At 45.8% G+C, this 21,813-nt stretch overlaps 1 protein-coding gene across 1 annotated transcript in view; it reads right to left on the reverse strand.

Moving 5' to 3' along the window:
• HYDIN (HYDIN axonemal central pair apparatus protein) overlaps positions 1-21,813 on the reverse strand; it is a 339,593-nt gene that overhangs the window by 33,707 nt on the left and 284,073 nt on the right. The window contains exons 62-73 of the mRNA XM_081512491.1: positions 19,094-19,245; positions 18,793-18,982; positions 17,281-17,383; positions 16,777-17,055; positions 14,906-15,048; positions 12,205-12,423; positions 9,590-9,750; positions 7,173-7,270; positions 6,187-6,394; positions 4,633-4,845; positions 4,026-4,164; positions 2,824-2,989 (exon numbers count right to left, since the gene is read on the reverse strand). Of these exons, the coding sequence (XP_081368617.1) occupies positions 2,824-2,989; positions 4,026-4,164; positions 4,633-4,845; positions 6,187-6,394; positions 7,173-7,270; positions 9,590-9,750; positions 12,205-12,423; positions 14,906-15,048; positions 16,777-17,055; positions 17,281-17,383; positions 18,793-18,982; positions 19,094-19,245 (2,071 nt within the window). The remainder of the gene's footprint in view (positions 1-2,823; positions 2,990-4,025; positions 4,165-4,632; positions 4,846-6,186; positions 6,395-7,172; positions 7,271-9,589; positions 9,751-12,204; positions 12,424-14,905; positions 15,049-16,776; positions 17,056-17,280; positions 17,384-18,792; positions 18,983-19,093; positions 19,246-21,813) is intronic.

Raw genomic sequence — 21,813 nt, forward strand, 5'->3', positions numbered from 1 at the left:
TATAAGATATATGTATGCAGTTTGCTTCAAAAATAGGGTTTGTTTTTTTTTTGCAAGTTAATAGTGGGTTATGAAAATGAAAGTTAAAGGTGTAATAGAGGACTTGAAGAAAAAGGAAAGAAGAGAAAAAAAATTTTTTTTAATTAAAAAAAAATTAAAAAAAAAATAATAGTAAAAAAATATATATCCTGGACTTTCTCTGGAGCTGTTGTGAGCAGTGTGGGGTCTGCTCAGTTTCAGATAGATCCTTGTTCCTGATTATACTTTTCAAGATCTATAGGTCCTTTTCAATGCAGTCGGTATTAACTACAGGGATTTTAATCTGTTGGCCTGTCACTTCCAAAGCGCTTCCCTCTGTTTATTTGGCTTCTGTTTGGAGGTCTCTTCAGTATCTAATTTCCGCCCTGCAACAAAGGGGTGGAGGTGGTCTCTTTAGGTTCGCTTGTTCAATCGTGCTGTGGGGAGGAAGGAACACTGCAAACCTGGCGTGTGTGGTGAGCTCGCAGTGTCTCGGCCGCACTGGGTTTGCCCCCGCTCACGGCATGTGTGCTTTCACCGTGTACCCTGCTCAGGCTTCAGGTTACTCAGCAGGGGAGTGGGCCCTGAGATGCGTGCACTTCCCAGGTCTAATCCGCTCAGGTTCAGGCTCCCGGTTACTCCACAAAGGCGCCGACTCGGTTTCGCCCGCGGCTTGTGCCGTTCCTGGTAGGAGCTGCTCAGGCGGCCAGGAGTTTGGCGAGCGCACTCTCCCCTGTTGGGGCGGTGCGGCTTATCACCTCCCTGGTCCCCGCCTCGGTTTGCGGTCGCGCCGGGCTCTGGTGTGCTTTGTGTCAGTTCTGGGGAGCTGGTCTCTGGCTGCGACCCTCACGGCGGCTGTCGACCCTCCGGGATCTCAGGCAGTCTTTGCTTAGAAACTGGGAGCCTGTTTGCAGTTTGGTAGGGGGTGCCCTCTCTGGGGCCGTTTGCCCCTTTCCCGCTCTGGCGGGCCCCGCCTGCCCGCTGTGTCCGGCGGGGGATGGGGCGGTCCGCAGCCGGCTAGCTCTCCTCTGGTATCGCTCAGTCCTTTGTTCTGTGAGCGGGCCGGCAGTGCCTTAGAGTTGGGCTTTTCGCGGGATAGTTCTCTCTCTCTGGCTGTCCCACAGTTTAGGTTACTATCTCACGTTAGCTCCCTCAGATTGCCCTCAGGGCACTCGGGCCCGGTCCTTACCCTAGGCAGTGCCGCCCGCTCCTCTCCGTTCAGCCCCCACTTGCTGGTGGCGGATGACGTGAGCGTCTGGGGTTCTTTGCTGGGAGTTGCTTTAGGCACGTAATCTGTGGGTTTTATTTATTTTTTCCTCCCAGTTACGTTGCCCTCCGAGATAAGAAATCTTCCCCCACACCCGCCAGTGAGAGGGTTTCCTGGTGCTTGGAAATTTCTCCTCTTTTACGACTCCCTCCCCGGGACGGGTCTCCGTCCCTAACTCTTTTGTCTCTCTTTTTATCTTTTATAATTTCTCCTACCTCTTTTGAAGATAATGCGCTGTCTTTGTGGAAGCCTGACGTCCTCTGCCAGCCTTCAGAAGTAGTTTTGTGAAGTTTGCTCAGCGTTCAGATGTTCTTTCGATAAATTTGTGGAGGAGAGGGTGGTCTCTCCGTCCTATTCCTCCGCCATCTTAGCCCCGCCTCTTCCATTCCTAGTTTACTACTAGAGTTTTTGTGGAGAATATCTGCTGAATTTTTAGCAATGACTCTTTGGTATATGCCAATAGCCGGTTCTTCTTTAATCTGGTGATGTAATAATCATATTGAAATGCACCATCACTGCATTCCTGGATTAAATTGTCTTGTTATTATTCTTATGCTGCATTGCCCACTTACTTGTTCAAAACCTGATTAAATGCCACAATCTCCTCCTATCTATTATATGTATCAGTGTAAGAAATGTATGGAAATAATACACATCATACTGTTCACACTGGTTTCCTCTGATGGAAAGGCAAAAATGAGGGGGGAGGCGGGGAGTGATTATTACATTCTTCCTTATACAACACCACGTTGATTGACTTTTAAAGAATGCTACTTTTATAACTAGTCTAATGAATTACTAAAACAAATTCTCTGACTTTAGTTGTATTTCTCACATACACACACATACACAAAACATCACATCCATGTGATAGAGTCACAGTGTTACAGGGGACTTGCCCATCACTTCCTTTATTTCAAGTTTCTGCTCAAATGTCACCTTCCCACTGCCCGCTGGCACTCTTTTCCCCCTACCCTATTTTATTCTTTGGAACACTTATCCACACCTGACATGCTACATATTTCACCTTTTCATTTCTTGGTAGCCTGCTTCCTGCTACTAGAATGTAACCATCATGAAGATCAGGACATGGGCTTTGTCCACTGCATTCCCAGCTCACAGAAGAGTGCCTGGCTCACATGTGGAGCTCAACAATATTTGCTGAACTGGGCAACAGTGTGAAAGGATGGCAGCAGAATGTGACCACTGTGGCCCACAATCTGGGGGCACATGCAAGTAGGACAGGGCTGAAACGGGGCTCTGGGGATAAACTAGTCAATCCGGACCCCAGAGGAATCTTCCAAGTAGGCTCTGCAGCAAGCTTCCTCAATGTTCTTAGGTTACTAGCGTGTGGGTTTAGAAGACACTTGATGGAAATTAGATTGAGAGGTTAAATATTCTGTGGCCCTGTGAATAGCAAAGAGAGGCCCTCTGACATGCTTCTAGAAGATACCAGGAAGCATTCCCCTGCTAGGGGGAACACCCCTCCCCCACAGGTCATGACAACTCTAAAATATAAACCAGCAGGGCAGCCTTACCAATGAGGAGACAACTGAAGTTGATATGTGACTTGTCCAAATTGATGAGAGGGTCAGTGGCTTTGCCTACCAGCAGGAAAGGGACTGTGATGTTGTGTTCGGGGATTAAGAAAGTCCAGAATGCCTCCGAGATGTCCAGATGGGAAGGTGTGAACTGGAAGATAACCTAAGAAGACAGTTTGGAGCACAGTGGTTAGAGGCACTTCTATGTGTTTGCTCCACGTACCTTAAAGGCATGCCAGCCCTGGGGTGGTGCCGGGTGACATCACCAGGTCATCACTTCCTTTCCCCTGTCTTTGTAGGGGCACGTAAATTTGGCTATACCAGTAACATCCAGGTCTGTTTGCCCAGCCCACCAAGTATTTCTAAGGGCTTCTGCCCCACTCATTTCTATTTCTAAGGCTCTGCTGGCTAGGCTGCCATGTCTTTGGATGGCATGTAAAAATGGAAAGATTCAGGTAGAATTTGGAATTTTCCTGAAAAGTTCAGGAGAACTGGCAACCCTGGGCTCACTGCTCTGTGTGGTGATTTGTCCCCAGAGAAGCACTGTGGCCAGCTAACCCTGGTGCCCACCATTCCCTGTCATTGACCCTTGGCCTGTGCTCTCCATTTTTATGATCTTTCTGAAGGCATCTCGATTCGTAATCTTTGTTTCATGGATTTATTTCTGCCCCCAAGATTCTCTGTAGAATTTACAGGACACGGGGGGCCCACAGAGCTGTATTTGTACTTCTTTAAATCTGACCCTCTGCTCTAAATCACTGTGTGGACATTAGGACTAAACCATGGGATGTGACTCTGCTTTTCTGTTTTGCCCTTTGGCCTGACCAAGTAAAGATACATCTCTGTCCTTTCACGGCTGTCAGTCCCTGGACAAAAATAACTCTGCTCCTTGTTATTGTATGAGTCCTACAGTCCCCAGGCACTGGTGTCCAGCTCTCCTTTCCTTGCTTTTAAAATATCAATTTTTAAAACTTCAAATACTAGAGCTCTCTGTTTCTCTATGGCCAACCAAGAGGGCTCAGGTTTGTCCTGTTCATGAGGACTGGCTAACCCACAGTAACCACCCAAGAAACACTTCTCGATGGACACACCCTCAGGCTGTACTCCCTAACTCCACTCACGCTCTGCAGCACGCCTGCTCTGCAGAGGGGGATGGGATGAATCAAGCCCTGGGTCGAGGGGTCCCCATTCACACATACCTCAGCTTTCTTTTCTGGGAGGATGAGGCCCTTCTCTGTAAGGCATGTGAAGGCTGGAGGGTTCTGGAAACTTTCAATTTCTTCAGAGACCCAGGAGAAGGAGTAGGCACTACTGGTTGGGTTTAGTATTGTAAAGGTCCTGTCCAAGGGGAAGAATCGACAGCAGAGAGTGAGAGAGGGGCTTGAGGATTAAGAGAAACTTTTCTAGACTGTTCTCTAGCACAGTCCCCTTATGTGGGGATCAGAACTGTTTTGGCCACTTTGTTACTGTATAAACAAACACTGCATCTCACTTGGGGGTCCCAAGTGTGGCTCTAGTTCTGGACTTTGCAGTAATAACAACACCAAGGGCCCTTCTGTCCCAGTGATCCTCTGTGGTCTAGATGGTGGTCAGGGATCATGTTTTATGTCTTTCAAATTTCCTGAGTGTCAAAACTAAGGAGATAGAAATCCGCTTCCTCACCACAGCAATTCTCTAAAGTCAACCTCTAGGATAGGAAGCGTGCTTCTAGGTGCCAGTCTAGCTTGGTGCTCTGAATTTCTTCCTCTGGGTTTTCAGAAAGATGAACTGATATGACCTCAACTAGCACAAACCCACACCACTCACCGGAGATTCTTCCCTCCTATGCCCACGCTGGTGAACTCAATCACCCGGGTGTTTGGATCCAGAGCCCCACCACCAGGCCCTCGGAGGTCTGGGTTGCGCCGATGACCGACGATGTAGTCTGAGTCTTTCAGGTCAAAATGGCAGATGGGCAGGGAGCTCCGCCCTTTGGCTGACAGGACTGGGCCGTGCTCTCCGGATGGCAGGTTAGGAATCCTGAGAGAATAAGGTTATTTTGATCTATTTTTAACTCTTCAATCAGTTTTATGCTTTTGTGGTTGGAAATGAATATGACACCCACCTAAATGTGAGCTCTATGAGCACAGAGGATGGGTCTGTCTGGTTGACAACATAACCTCAGTGCCTTGAGGAGTACGTGATACACAGTAGGTGTTCACTAATCAATCATGACAGGGATAAATACATGCATGGGCTGAGTACAGGGAGCCTGAATTCTGGTTCCTTCCGGGTGCCTCAGAAAAGACCCTGATGCTGGGAAAGATTGAAGGCAGGAGGAGAAGGGGACGACAGAGGACGAGATGGTTGGATGGCATCACTGACTCGATGGACATGAGTTTGAGCAAGCTCCGGGAGATGGTGAAGGACAGGGAAGCCTGGCATGCTGCAGTCCATGGGGTCACAAAGAGTCAGACGCAACTGAGTGACTGAACAGCAGCATGCCTTATTTTGGCCTCAAGTTACTTCCTTTACCAATGGTGAGAAAATCTCCCTGCTATAAAGTCAACACAGAGTCTTTCCCTCTGGGCTCTTTCATAGGCATGTAACGGGATATGAAAAAGGACCCAGGCATCCTTAAAAAAACAAAACAAAACAAAAAACTACCCTGAGCTCCTTGGAGAAAGTGAACGAGGTGTGAGCAGACCTCTATCCCCAGCACTGAGCTCAGGTGACTCACGTGTGGGAAGGGTTCCTGCAGTGTGACCGCAGGTTTTCCCCAGGTCTTATGGTTCACATAGGTCTCTTCCACCCTATGCCATGGGTCACAGATTTTCTCTAAAGTGGGTGTCTTCCATGGAGCTCTCAGGGACTTTCATTGCCAGATATTATTGGATCAGCTCTCCTCTGACTGGACCTGGACTCCATCCGCTCCTCTCTTACTATGTTCCAGGTCCACCCCCTCCATCCCCGCTACCACCTGATGTTTAACTGTACTTACTGTGCGCCGGGCACTGTTCTAAGCTCTTCACTTGAATTAGCTCGTTTAGTTTTCACAACAACTCTACAGAGTGGGTACTGTTATTTGCATTTTACATAGGAGGAAACTGAGCCTCAGAAAAGGTAAAAGAGAGCTTTCCCAAGGCCATGCTTGCCCCAGGACTGGAGCCCAGCTGGCTACTCACCATTCTGTTGCCCCAGTGGAATCCTGTGTGTGGCTGGGAAGGGGGAGGTGCGCAGGAGGCAGGCTCTACAGAGGGTTGATGAACAATACAAAAGACCAGACTCCTCTTGCTCTCCAGAGGGAAATGTGGTAGTGTGGGGCTCTAGAGGGGGCTGGGGTGGTAGGACAGAAGAGGGGTTAGGAGCACGTCTTCTTACTGGCAGAAAAGATTGCTCTCGAAGTCTCCAACCTCCAATGGGGAGAATTTCATTTTGAGCTTCTGAGTCTTCCCCGCTGGCACGATGCCTGAGATGGGCTCCACAGAGAAGGGTGGCAGGGTAGGTTCGTTCCAGTGGTCCATGGCGCTGTCCATGGTGCTGGCCGTGTGCAGCGTGCCCTGGCTAAGCTGGTCTCTTTGGGAGAAACCTGGGGGCAGATAAGAGTGCCAGTGAAGTTCTGCATCTGCAGTGGGAGGGCGGTGATGGCAGCCCACTCATATGGGTCCTTAGGCACCCTCTGTGGGGTCTGTGGGCTCACCTCTCCTAGCCGGTATACTTAACTTTGGGCCCCAGGGGTAAGCAATTAGCTGTCTCACAGGGAATTCATGAAAAATACTTCTATTAATTACATCAAGTTTTCAAGTGTTTTTCCTTTTTACTCAAGGGTATGGGTCAAGTAGATGTCTGTGGGCCATTTGCCTTAAGAATAATGGGCTGTGAAATAATTATTTGGAGAATCATTGCTTTAAAGCAGGGGTTCAAAATCTGGGGGGTCCATGAAAAAGAGTCCATTGGAAAGGTCTGGGAATCTCCAAACTGAAATAGACATTTGCCTACCAAGGGTTGGGCTCTCTTCACATGTACTAGCTGCAAATTGGGCATGGGTGTGTGTTTTCCTGGGGAGTCAGTTCATAGCTTTCATCAGTTTCTCCGAGAGTCCGTGATTTCAAGAAGGTTAAGATCTAAAAGAAAAGACTCCAAGGGATCTGTAAGAGGGGGTACCAGCCTTGTGGGGCCCAGAGAGGCAGAATTCAGTTCTGGAGTTTCTTGGGCCCCTTTGGCTCTGCAGATGCTAGGGGGCCTCTGCTCTGCTTCTTTGCTACCAAGGGGGCGGTTGGAGCAGTGCTTGCTTCTCCATGAACCAGGCTCTTCTACTAATTGGGGACCCAGCTCAAGCCCTGGGTTTTACCTGTCACCTCATTTACCTTGGTTGTCTGGCATGGCAAAGCTGACAGCCTTTGCTGTCTCTTCTGAGATCCAGTTGAATTCCAGCTGCACATTTCCTGAATTAATCAGTTCAAACCTGCAAATGGACCAGGGAACAGATGTGAGAAACACGTTGAAGACGGTTTTTGTCTTGTCTGCACATCATCTGTACCATTAACTTTTTTTTTTTAAAGTCAAGTCACTTTGTTTCCTAAATGTTTCTTCAAAGGCAATTTTATTTGAAATCAAGCATGTGATTTCAAATTATAGTTCCTTTTAAAACACAAAAATATATACGCAAAGAGTCGGACATGACTGAGCGACTGAACTGAATGGAACTGATATACACAGCTATTAAAAGAAGAAGCATCCAGATGTTTAGCAGTTCAATCGTCTTGGTACCCCCGGCACACTGTGCCTTGAGCTCGCAGCCTGCATCGAGGTCATCCTGAAAAATTCCCATGGGAGAGGAAATGAAACCCATTCACAAGACAGTATCTCCTTCAGGTGCAAACTCCAAGGCCTCTCCCTTCCTGAATCACTTTCCCCCAGAAAAAATGTCCTCGTGTCAGAAATCATTTGACCCCTGCCTGAAGTGTTTTGACTGGTTGAGATACCGACTTGTCTCAGAGTCTGAATTAGCGGATCCTCGTCTTGCCTCAAGTTTCCCTGCTCTGTGCTAAGAACTGGGAGACAGAAGCTTTTTCTGGAGTCACTGTTAAATGGGATCACAGACAGTCACAGCAAGAGGATGATTCAAGAAAATGGTTGTGCAAGCGAGAGAAAATCACACATATTCTTCCCGGTTTTAGGGGAGAAGTGGGAACTGAGACTTGGGGGCAAGCGGAATAGGTCCAAGGGAGGGGTGTAAGGATTAGATTCCCTATATCCAGTCCAGGTAGACTATGCAATTGTGCATGAAGTCAAGTGTTTTGGCCTCAGGGGCTTGTGTGAATTTATGAACTATGTGAATTTATGAGCACTGGTCTTTAGGCTAAAGCAAATTTTTATGAAGGGGAGAAATTTCAGTGGCACACGATACTTCCAGTAGAAACACTCTTGGTTTAGGCCCAGGGGTGAACAAACATTTCTGTAAAGGGTCAGACAGTAAGATTTTGGGCATCATGAGCCAGGGGTCTCTGCAGTAGCTGCTCCCTTTGCTGTGCAAGCAGCCTTGGATGATAATAGACAAACGAGCATGACTGTATGCCCACACAACATACAGCATAATCAAATCTACAAAAATAAGCAGCTGCTGAGCTTGGACCATGGGCCCGAGTTTGGTGACCCTCATGGTATGTGAAATGGCCACCAGCAGAAGATCCCACTTCCTGTCTCCTAGCTTTTGGTTCCATAATAATTTGAGAGTATACATTAAGGGCCACAAGTGCAGAATGAGTTGAACAATTAATTACCAACTTTTACAAAGTAGAAATGTCAGCGGTTTACACTTTTGTGTTTGTAATTCTCAAAGAAGAGTCACAGGCCTTCTCTCTGCCTGAAGGCCCTTTTTCTCACTTCTTCGCCTGGCCACCTCTTATTTGTCCTCTGAAGTTCAGCTGGTCTACCACTTTGGGAAGCCTTCCCAGACACCTGTCTCTCCCCATATCTTGGTCTGCTTTTGGGATGCTTACTGCAAACCCAGAGCATTGGACTGTAACCATCAATTCAACCATTTTCACCCATCCCCCCAACATCCACTGTGAGCTCTTTGAGAGCAGGACCCATGCATCCTTGCACCAACTGAGTGTGAATAAAGGGTTAACATAACCCCTTCTCCTTCTAAGTACAGTTTCGACTTTGAATTAGTTTTTGAGTTCTGTGTCCATGGAAGCCTGATAAGAGAGAAATATCATCTATATTATGAGACAACTTTGTTTACAGTAAAAATGACCCCTGATTGCTAACTTGCTTCAGGACTGGGAGAAATCATGATACCTGGAGGGAAGCCATAGCACTGGGGTTCTCTGAGTGTAGTGACTCCTGTAACTGGGCAGGTGCCTTGTAGGAATCCTGGAAGCTATAGCCATGGAGTGCTTGTGAGAAATGTTGGCTTCTGTTGGTCATGGCCTTCCAAGCTAAGATGAACCCTATGCCCACCAACATGGATACTGTCTGAGCTGTCACTTGGGGCAGAGGGTTGGGCAATAAGAATAGTGGTTGGGTGGTGATATGGACCATTGCAAGGACTGTTCCCACGGAAGCTGAATCAAGTCTACATCTTGATTTCAAGTGTGAACTTGAATAGTTTCATGGGTCTGAGTGTTTCATTGGACCTACGAAGACCCACTGGTGCATGCTACAGAGGTGTTATGTCTGGTCTCTGCTGTTGTGGACACTAAATAAATGTTTGAGTGAGTGAGTGATGGAATGAAAGGACTGCTCTAAGAGTGCCAGGAGGCTTCTGATGACTCACTCAAACACTCGAGTCTGGTAAACCAATGTTTCCTTAAAGTGCACATCTGTTGTCTGGCACGTATATGAGGCGAAATTCACGTGGGCACTGATTTGCAGCCGCAGTTCTCGATAGTTTTCTTCTAGGACTGAGTAAGCCGGCTCGGGATCAGTCTCTATCACCTGCAACAAAGACAGCCATGTCCTCAGTGATGCAGAGCCAGCTGCCTCACGGTAATGATGGAGAGATGAGACAGTGCTTCCTACGCATGCAAGCCAGCACCAGCCCACAAACCCAAGTTCCAGGATACCTGATGAGGTCAAACCTAAAATGACTCATAAACAGGAAAGGAAGAAATTGAATAACACGAAATTACTGAGATCATCACGACTGCACAGGCATGAGTTTTGGGGTCAGATACACTCCAAAAAAGGTTAAAAAAAAGAAAGGAATCATAAAGATAGGAACAGATATTAATAAAACAGAAAATAAATCTAAACAGGATCAGTGAAACTAAAAGCTGTTTATTTGAAAAGATTTAGAAAAACTCTGGTGAGAATGATCAAGAAGGATAAAAGAAAGACAGAATAAAAATAACCAATATCCAATGAAAAAGGAGACATCACTGTCTACCCTACAGATATTTAAAGACAATAAAAATATTATGAATAATTTTATGAAGATAGATATGAAAACTTAGTTGAAGGGAAAATTCCTAGAAAAATAATTGAATAAAACAGACTCAAGGGACTTCCCTGGTGGCCCAGTGGTTAAGAATCCGCCTTACAATGCAGGGGACACAGGTTCGATCTCTGGTCAGGGAACTAAGGTCCCACGTGGCACGACAACTAAAGCCTATACACCACTAGAAAGAAGCCCTCACAGTGCAATGATAGAGCCTATCACAAAGAGCCTGCATGATGCAGCTAAGACCCAATGCAGCCAAATAAATAAATATTAAGAAAAGGACTCAAAAACAAATTTAAAAAACCCTAAAGAGTCTTATTACTATTAAAGAAACAGAATGGTAGCCAAAAAAAATCTTTAAAAAGACCTAAGGAGAGATGCTGCTGCTGCTGCTGCTGCTAAGTCGCTTCAGTCGTGTCCGACTCTGTGCGACCCCATAGACGGCAGCCCACCAGGCTCCGCCATCCCTGGGATTCTCCAGGCAAGAATACTGGAGTGGGTTGCCATTTCCTTCTCCAGTGCATGAACAGGAAAAGTGAAAGTGAAGTCGCTCAGTCATGTCTGACTCTTAGCGACCCCATGGACTACAGCCTACCAGGCTCCTCCGTCCATGGGATTTTCCAGGCAAGAGTACTGGAGTGGGGTGCCATTGCCTTCTCCGTAAGGAGAGATATCCTTGATGAATTAATGTTATAAAATGATCAATTTTTCTTAAACTGATTTATAGATACAATCCAGTTCCAGTCAGGTTTCCATCAGTGTTTTCACAGTACTTGTTTAAATGGATTCAAAAATTATTTAGAAAAATAAAGGGCCAAGAATAATCAAAATACTTCAGAACAAAACAGTATGGAGATAATCATGAAAAGATACACTAAAGAAAGTAAAAAGATAAGTGATAAATACAGTGAGGATATTTGCAGACAAATACAGGAACAAAGAGCTTATCAAAACTAAAATAACTAATATCATGTTTTTCCAAGATAATGCCTGTGTTGTCCAAAGTGGGTTGTACCAATTTATACTCCTGCTAGCAGAGAGCTTCTGTGGAAACTCTTGGACATTATCTTGGAAAGCTGAGCTTTCACACACCCTATGGCTCAGCACTTCCACTTCCTGTGACTCAGTTTAGGAATATAAACTCTTGCAAATGAACACCATGTGACATGAACTATAATGCTCACAGAAATACTGTCCACGGTAGCAAACCTCAAGTAATTTTCAAAAGAAGAATGGGTAAATAATAATGTAATTCTACATAGCAGTGACATGGGTGTGCTACAGCCAAATGCAGCAACACAGATGACTACACACAATAACCTATACAAAATAAAATTCAAAACCACACTGAAACAATATGCCTTTTAGAACACATAGGTTAATTTAAAAAAGAACTAAAAACAAAAATCAAGGGAATGAGCAAACAAGATCCTGGGATAGTGACCACCTCTCGGTTGGTGGGAGGGAATGGCTGAGAAGCACACAGGTAATCCTGGTTATACTTCCTGTGTTGGGTGTGGGCTCATCTCTGTTTATTATTTTATTAAAAAGAAACCTACTAAGGAATAATTAAAGGAGTGGCATGCATGGACCAAACAAGAGATTAACCTAATTCTGGGCACTGAGGGAAAAAGGAAGCAGCTAAAAGACTAGTCGTGAGGTTTCTGAAAAAGAAAAAGGTGGGGGGCTTGTTCAACTAGAAACTAGATACCGAGACTTACACGAAAGCTCTGCCAGTGAAGCTGAGTGGTTTGTGTGGTATGTGTGGTGAGGAGGGCAGGAGGCATGCTTGGAAGTTCAGTTTGCCACTCTGGAAACCCAGGTCAGGTGAATGGGGACTGTTTCTTTTTCCCATGAAAGAATGGAATGATGAGACACTGACCATGAGAGCAGTCGGTGTCTAAGCATGGCAGGCCTGGTCAGATTACGGGCTTGGTGCTCCTACTCACTTTTCGTTTTGTAGTGAAAGTCCCGGGAGTATTTCTGGGCACGTCCACCCACTTGACCGTCCGCATGCGGTCATCCCAGTCAGGCACCTGGTCTGCAGGGAGCGGAAACATGATCTTGGAGACCTTGCACTTGATCCCCATCTTCTTCAGGTTGATGGGCACGTCTGACTTCAAGGTCACCACTACGTCCTTGGCACAGCCAGGGTGGAGGTGCCCCATCTGTGGAAGAGCCTTGTATTAGTATTTGGGGGAAATCAATCCTGAGGACTCTTCATGCCTGATGGTGCCATTCTAGGGGTAGAGCCAAAGTCCTGGCAAAAATGCATCATTCAAGACCATATATGTAGATCATCTTAAATACGTACATGAGGTTCTTAGAAATAGAATCATAAAAGCAAGAGCAGCTAGCTATATAGCACAGAGAGCTCTGCCCAGTGCTCTGTGATGACATAAGAGGGGTGGGATGGTAGGGTGGGAGGGAAACTCAACAGAGAGGGGATATAAGTATACATAGAGCTGAGTCACTTCACTGTATAGCAGAAACTAATACAACACTGCAAAGCAATTATACTCCAATAAAAAAAATATTCATATAATGGAATACTATGAGAAATAAAAACAAAACATGAAGAACTAATATTATCAAACTGTTACATGCTTCAGGTACTATTCTAAACCTTTACAAAATTCTACAAACCCCCATGACAACCCTATAGATGTGCAGCTATAACCCCTATTTTATAGGCAAGGAAACTGGTAAGTTGCTCAAGGTCATACCATTAATATTAGAATATCTGGATTCAGACCCAGGTAGGATGGTGCCAGATACCATACTCTTTTTTTTTTTTTTTCAGATACCATACTCTTAACTATCTGTACTTCTTAATCATATGATCCATACAAATTATGGACAGATGTACACAGTACCTTAGCAGTTGTCAAGTGTGATCTAGTGACCCTTGGGGGCCCTGAGACCTTTTCAGGAGTCCACAAGGTCAACACTATTTTCATCGTAATACTAAGATGACATTTGACTTTTTCATTCTCATTTTCTCATGGAGAGTATTCCATTGTATACTCAGAGACGTTAACTATACACTCTCTTCTCTTCCTACAGATTACATGACCTACGATATTGCGTCAGACGGAATGCAGAAGCAAATACAAGAATCCAGCTATCTTCTATTAGGCCAGATACTAAAGGGTCTCGTAAAAATGTAAAACAATGTCACTCTTCTCACATAATGTTTTGAAAATAAAGCCATTTTCAAAAAATATGGCATTCATATTAACATGTAATAGGCTTGTTATTATATTTTAAGTGAATAAATACATATTTTTAAAGATTCTCTGTTGTAACTTCTAATATGATTGACGTAACCCACGTAAACAAAAGCTCTTTGAGGGTCTTCAATAATGTTTAAGAGTATAAAAGAGGGCTGATACCAAAAAGGCTGAGATTTCCTGAAGTATTCCAGATATATAGGAAATCTGATTTGGTCTGTAGAATGAAATCATTTGTGCTTTAGCCTACATAAATGCAGACACATATATCCAAATGTATACTATATATAATCCTATATATGTAGTTTTCTCATGTTTCTAATAAATTAAAAACTCTTTCTCCTCTGGGAAGTGAAGGGAGAAGAAAGTTTAATATTTCCTAAGGCCATGACTCTGTGTGTGTGTGTGTGTGTGTGTGTGTGTGTGTGTGTGCGCACAGGCAGGTGTACACCAGGGTGTGTGTGTGTGTGGGTCTGTAAATGGATCATGAGAAGCTAATTCTGCCTACTTTGACTACCACTTTACATCTTTCTAGGAAGCAAAGCACTTCTTCCTGATAGCGCACTAATATTTAAAGTGATAAAGTAGGGTCCCCAACCCTCCTCCATCCTCCTAGATTGCTGTGCTTGAATAGACTTGGTGGTGGAGACAAAGCAGGAGGCCATGGATACATCCATAGCCCTGAGAACTCAGAAGCGAACTGTCTGTGAAAAGCAAGTGCTGGGGAACTCCCTGGCGGCCCAGTGGTTAGGACTCCACACTTTCACTGCTGAGGGTGCGGGTTTGATCCCTGGTTGGGGAACGAAGATCCCACAAGCTGTGCAGCAAGGCCAAAAAATAAAAAAGAGCAAGTGCTGGCCAGAGGTGAGGCTCTGCTGCCGCGCTGTTCTAGGCTTTATTCAATGTCGAGCTTTGGTCAGCAATCCATAAAATGTGTGCTGTGAGATGCTAAAAAATGGGGACAGAAAATTCTAGGTAAAACAAGGTTGACTATGTTTTAATATGCTGAAGGAGACTGAGAATCTTTGGGAGAAAGATATAACTTATAGTATTTTCTAAATCTCCATTGTCCACAAAACCCACCACCCCCATTTTAGCTTTTGATGAACCACTTTTGCAGGATGAACACTCTATAAACAATTCACACCGAGCAGGACACGGGTCTGTACTCAGGGATGGGGAGATTTGGGCCTGTCTTCATCCATGGAGGTCTCCATGGGATTTCTCAACATCGGCGTAGCCATAGACTTGGCAGACCTCACTCTCTTCTCTTAGGCCAGAGGGGACACTTCTGGTACCCAGTGTGAGTGAGGGACACATCCATCCCATCCCACCTATCTGTGGGATGGGTCAACAGTCAAGTCAGGGTTGGTGTAGGCCTAAGGAGTGTGGAAAACAAGGACTGTCTTTCCCTTACCTGTGGGGAGAAAGAAACGGTAGCCAAAAGAGGCCATTCAAACCGTATCACATTCGCTTGGCTGTGATTAGTGATGGTGAAGCTCACATTATAGCTGGTTCCAATGTGGCAGTCCCCGAACTGGATGTGATTCACCAGAGCAGCTAGGGGACAGAAGCAGGGGGCAGTGAGTCCCTCCTTGTCTCCTCTGCAGGCTCACTTTCCCCCGAGGAGCCAGCACTTGAAAGACACTGTACCTCACCCTCATGCAACCCTACCCTCCTTGGACGGTCATCCTGGAAACACCTGGAGTCCCTTGGCGCACGCTTTCCCTCCTACGGGAGCATCTGCTTACCATCCATCCATCCACCCACCCATCCTGGCCCTCACCTCCATCTGTACAAAGGAAAACACAACCACCCCCTCAACTCCATTTGTTTGCTGAAACAGTACTATTAAGGCTTAGAACTGCCACACAGAATGCAGGAGTCCCCACTGAATTTGAATTACAAATAAACGATGAGTAATTTTTAGTATAAGTAATGTCCAAGGCAAAATTTGGGGACATAAATATACTAAAAGTTATATATGGTTTACCTAAAACTCAAGTTTAATATCTAAAATTCAAATTTAATGAGGACTGCTGTATTCTAATTGTCCAAACTTGGTATCCCTATTAGAAGTAAATGGAATCTGATTTCTGAACTAGGGTTCATGGCTTGCTCCTGCTTGACTCCTAAGAGAGATGCCACCCTATAGCTGCAAACAGAGGTGAAAACACCAGATACATGAGGAGCACTGATTTTAACCCATGCTGTAGGAACTGCCTGATGCCACATTCTGTGACTGGAATTAAGCTCCTAGAAAAACTGTGAGACTGTGTTTATAACTCACTTCACAGCAGCCAGCCACTGAATCAGGGTTTTAACAAATGATTTTTGATAATCATGATGAAGTACATTTTCTCCTGTCCAATGAATACAGTAAACAAATGCAGCAGCGGTGCTGACAGAATACAGAGCAGCACGTCTCCAGCTCTAACACACAGATCACCGAGGGATCTTGTTAAACTGCAAATTCTCATTCAGTAGGTCTGAGGTGCGCGGGTGGGTCTGAAACTCCCATTTCTAGTGATTCCCAGGTGATGCCGATGCTGTAGGTTCTGACAGCATGTTTAGTAGTGAGGCTGCAGGGAACTGTCTAGGGGTAGCACAAACTTACACGTTCTTCAATTCAACCAGCTGGCCATTTCCTTTAGAATGTCTAGGACACAGGAAACAGATGAAACAGACAACACCAACGCAAGCCAGCTCAAAGATACAGACAGGGAAAACTCCAGAGAGACATGTATTCACTTCTTAGCTAATCTGGAATTTAAATTTCACTTATTAACTAACTAAATTGGAATTTGAGCTCAAAGAAGCAGCTCCCTACGGGGCAGACTCTCTTATTAATTACTCTCTGGAACTCTAGGCACGTGCACACTGATGCTCAACAAATGTTCCTTGAGGGAACGCATGGAGGATGCAGTGACTGAGCCAGGCGTGAGGGAGCAAACAGCAACAAGGAGGAGATGCCATCCTAAACTCCCAGGAAGCTCGCCAATCTGTTGTTTAAATTTCACTCGTATTTAAAATGACCCAAGAGGGACTCCCTTGGTGGTCCAGTGGTTGAGACTTCGGCTTTCAACGTAGGGGTTGAGGGTTCGATCCCTGGTCAGGGAACTAAGATCCCACACATTTTGTGGCCAAAAAATAAAACAGAGGCAATATTGTAACAAATTTAACATAGACTTTAAAAATAGTCCGCATCAAAAAAAATCTTAAAAAATAAAATAATAAAAATGACCCAAGGGCCAACAGTTGTCAACACCTCATTGCTGCTTCTCTCACCTGCCACCAAGTCTTCCATGGTGCTTTCCTCAATGACCTCAGAGATATCTGAGGCTTCCTGGCTGGAGGAAGCCACCAGCCCGTGGATGTTGTCCAAGGTGATGTCATCCTCATAGCCCTCTCCCACCATGTGGATGACTGTATCCTCATACTGGTTGTTGATCACTGACAGGTGAAGGATGCCTGCCATTCTCCCGACTTTCTTGGAGTGGAAAACAACGTCAAATTCGGCTATTTCTCCAGGAGGAACAACCAGGGAAGCTGTGTGAGCTTTCTTTGCTGCAATGAGAGGAGAGAGACGTGATCTAGAGTCAATTTAAAGGAATATGTATCTGTAAAGATCTGGACTCAAGGGAAAGCAGCCCTCGTGTGAGAAGGAGTCTTGCCTAGATAGGCCATTGGTGACAAGGCTGAGCATCTGACTCGGGTTGAGTACACATTAGTTCCTAACAAAACAGCTACCGGCACCCATTGCTCTCCAGAAGCTATACTCACCCTACTTACCTTTTGCTTGTGGTTTGTTTTCCTCTGTGATATAGGTGTAGGAGGTAGAAGGCTTCCCTTTCAAGGAGAAGACTCCTAGTTGGTCCTGCAGGTCAACATGCAGCTGGCAGAAGGAAGACAAGAAAAAGCGTTAAGCTTGCAGGCTGCTCATGTGTTCTGAACTGAGTGAGAGGCACTGTGCTGTTAGGGAAGTACCCCCCTTAACCGCAAATCATTGTGCCTAGGGCTCAATGTTTTGAGTTTCTTATTAAGAGAGAGACAATAAGTATTAGACCTGGAAAGGAGAAATAAAAATTTAGATCAGCTCTTGCTATTCAAATAAGGAAGCAGAGGTCCAGAGAGTATGGGGACTTTCTGGAACACCCAGCTATGTAGTGTTAAAATGGGACTGCCAAGCCCTCTGTTATTGACAAATCAGTTGTAAAATATACATTAGACTAATAAAATGGGAATGGAGGCTTTCCTCGTGGCTCAGATGATAAAGAATCTGCCTGTGATACAGGAGACCCAGGTTCAATCCCTGGGTTGGGAAGATCCCCTGGAGAAGGGAAAGGCTACCCACTCCAGTATTCTTGCCTGGAGAATTCCATGGACATTGGAGCCTGGTGGGCTGCAGTCCATGGGGGTCTCAAAGAGTTGGACACAACTAAGCAACTAATGCAACAACAAAAATAAAATGGAAATGAATATTCATCACTCTATGAGGACTTGCATGAATGTGAGTTCCTAAAAACCAGTATCCTCTAGATGCTGCTGCTGCTAAGTCGCTTCAGTCGTGTCCGACTCTGTGCGACCCCACAGACGGCAGCCCACCAGGCCCCACCATCCCTGGGATTCTCTAGGCAAGAATACTGGAGTGGGTTGCCATTTCCTTCTCCAGTGCATGAAAGGGAAAAGTGAAAGTGAAGTCGCTCAGTCGTGTCCGACTCTTAGCGACCCCATGGACTGTAGCCTACCAGGCTTCTCCGTCCATGGGATTTTCCAGGCAAGAGTACTGGAGTGGGGTGCCATTGCCTTCTCCGATCCTCTAGATAGGAATAGGTAATTTTCAGAAGTCCTACAGTTCTTTCTATAATATTTACACAATTTACCACCTTTTTTGTAAAATAAAAACATAAGTGCTGAACCCAAAGTCTCTTCAGATGTTATAGCTCTCACCCCTGATGAAGTTTCTTTCATTTTTTTTCTTTATTGCAAATGCAGTGTTCATTACAGAAAAAAAAAAAAGTGAAAAAATAAAGACACTCAGAACACCCATAATCCTACTCACTCAGCTTGGTGTATGCCACTGCTTACTGCCTTGCACTGACATTTCCAGTGTACCATGTATCAGTGTCCTAGTAATCAGACCAAGCCTGGTTCCCCTCTGCACATCCCATGTCTTACCCACGTTCACATATGAGGAACATCAAAGAAGTCCTCACAAGTTAGGGATGGCAGAGACCCCAACATCAAAAGTCTCGCTTCTAGGAGACTCTCCCTTTTCACCCCATGCTCACCCTCCAGCAGTACCTTGGTGGGGATGGTACCGCTGTTCTTGAGGACAAGAGGCAGTGCCTCTGAATGACCAAGCAGAAGCCTCTTAAAGAGAAGTAAGAGGTTTCCATATTGGTTGCAGAGAACTGGCCGCACAACGGTCACCCGAGGGAGGGTCCCCTCTCCAACGATATCAAACACGAGGCTTCGGTTCTTGGCCAGGTTGCTGCAGGGAATGGGAAGATGGAGGCCTGTCAGCCTAGCAAGGCAGGAAGGACATTCCACAGAGAGCGTGGCCTGCAGCCCTGCTGGAGGAGGGGAGCTGGGGAGCTGGTACCTGGGCAAGCCGTCCAAGGTGGCCTCAAAGATGCACTGATAGGTCTGCATGGCCTGTGGGGTGAAGGACACTGTGGCAAAGGCGTGTGAGCGGCTGGCAACACACATCTTGTTGGGTTCCACTTCAAAGATGTCGGTGATGCGGGCAAAGACCTGGAAAGGGGGAGGGGAGCAGGGACTGGTGTGCATGCCCCTTGGTGCTTGCACAGGGCTTGCTGCTCATCTCTACTGGTCCTGCTGTGACTTCCCTCCTCTAAGCTCTGTGCAGGCATGTCCCACTACTTGGACAATCCTGCTCCTGGAAGGTGTGGCCTGGGTTTTTGGGGATCCAACCCTAAGCATTAATTGGCTGGACTTGGCCAGACCTGTGGCCTTTGCAATTAGATGAACTAAACCGTATCTTGGATAGCAGATCCACCCCACCCCACCCCCACTTTTCTCTCTCTCACACACACACATGCACACACACACACATGCACACACAAATAAATTTAAGATGCCAGAGACCCCTGGTGGTTACTGATGTGAAGCTGGGCTAGAAGCCAGATGAGAAAAAGGAGCAGTGGAGACACCATGTGTGAGAGACATGTGGCCTTTGGCAGATGATCTTCTGAAAGTTTGATTTCAGGTAACAATTCCAGTCAGTCTCCCAGGCCTCTGGCCACAGGCTGTGTTCCATCCTGCGTGTGAGGTCTCGGAGTCACTGAAGCAGACCTTGCTATGATGGGGCCATTCTGAGCGGGTTTCTGCTCCTTGCAATTCTAAGAGTGCTAGTTAGGACCACCTCCTGTAGCACTTTATCTTTTCCTGTCTTGGGTCAGCGTTTGGGGAAAACTGTGGGTAGGACCTCAAAAGGATTTTTTATTCTCACGGGAGGCAGGTGGGATTCAAGACTGACTATTCCTTCTTGCTCTTAAGCTGAGAGCATAATTTCTTTGCTCTTTCCAAAGGATAATCTGCAAATTAAGGAAGGACGACAGCATGCATTTGTCTGGAAAACTGTGGGCCTCGGTCACTGGGCCCCTGAGGCCATGTGAGGGCAGATTCAGTTAGGGATGCACCCATCACCAAAGGTTAATATGGTGTGACCTCTGAAGCCCGGGCTAGAAGGTGAAGCACATCAGTGCCTACTGATTCATGGAATGAATGGAACTGCTCGAGAGGTGCTAGGTTTCTCTGTAGTCCATTTTCCCAAAGGGGTGGAAGAAATATAGAGGAACTGGTGTCTGGGTAACTAATTAGTTACATGGGGTAGATTGGAATGATAAGACTTGTTACATCCCTTTATTTTTGAGTTACCGTAAAAGGTCTTGTAAGAGCCAGAAATTAAAATTTTGCTTCACGTAAAAAAAGAAAAAAACAGAGGAGGACAACATAATGTCTGCAGATCCCTGTTAAAAACCTATCTTTGTTTAGAAGCCAGGCTTGCTTATTTCTTATGTTTTTAGCAAGGGAATAGGGAGAAAGCTGCCCTTTCCTGTCCCAAGAAGGTCAGAAAGTGATGAGAGTCTCTCAACCCCTGGCCCTCTGCAGTGATGGTCCCCCGAGAATGCACACTACTGTCAGCTCTAGGCTAGGTCAATCCTCTAGGCTACCTCCCCACCACTGTCAGCTGTGAGAACTCACTCTCATGTGACTCTGGGACACAAGGACCACCTGGGCCAAGACTCTACCTCTGGCTAGAGAGACACTAGGCAGTGTTTGCTGCACACTGATTGGAAATTAACAGGGAGTGAAACCCACTGACTCAGCCCTTTCTTTTGGTTTCCTGAATTTTCTGTTCCACAGCAAGGAAACAGTGTCTCAGTGCAGTCTGACTCAGAGAGAGAAGGCAGTTTTGGTCTGGCAGAGCCCAAGATAGACACTTATTTTCTACCTGGTATTGACTCAGATGGTAAAGAATTTGCCTGCAATGCAGCAGACCTGGGTTTGATGCCTGGGTCAGGAAAATCCCTTGGAGAAGGGCATGGCAACCCACTCCGGTATTCTTGCCTGGAGAATCCCATGGACAGAGGAGTTTGGTGGGCTACAGTCCAGGGGGTCACAAAGGGTCAGACAGGACTGAGCAATTTTCACTTCTGCTACTAAGCAGATGAAGCTTGGTGTGATCACTCACCTAGAGCCAGACATCCTGGAATGTGAAGTCAAGTGGGCCTTAGAAAGCATCACTACGAACAAAGCTAGTGGAGGTGATGGAATTCCAGTTGAGCTATTTCAAATCCTCAAAGATGATGCTGTGAAAGCGCTGTACTCGATATGCCAGCAAATATGGAAAACACAGCAGTGGCCACAGGACTGGAAAAGTTCAGTTTTCATTCCAATCCCAAAGAAAGGCAATGCCAAATAATACTCAAACTACTGCACAATTGCAATTGTGTAAAGTGCACTGCAATTGTGTAAAGTGTGAGTAAAGTAATGCTCAAAATTCTCCAAGCCAGGCTTCAGCAATACGTGAACTGTGAACTTCTAGATGTTCAAGCTGGTTTTAGAAAAGGCAGAGGAACCAGAGATCAAATTGCCAATATCCGATGGATCATCGAAAAAGCAAGAGAGTTCCAGAAAAACATCTATTTCTGCTTTATTGACTATGCCAAAGCCTTTGACTGTGTGGATCACAATAAACTGTGGAAAATTCTGAAAGAGATGGGAATACCAGACCATCTGACCTGTCTCTTGAGAAACCTGTATGCAGGTCAGGAAGCAACAGTTAGAACTGGACAT

The sequence above is a fragment of the Giraffa tippelskirchi genome, chromosome 7 (genome assembly GCF_054371585.1).
Source record: "Giraffa tippelskirchi isolate mGirTip1 chromosome 7, T2T-mGirTip1v1.2.pri, whole genome shotgun sequence".
Lineage (NCBI taxonomy): Eukaryota > Metazoa > Chordata > Mammalia > Artiodactyla > Giraffidae > Giraffa > Giraffa tippelskirchi.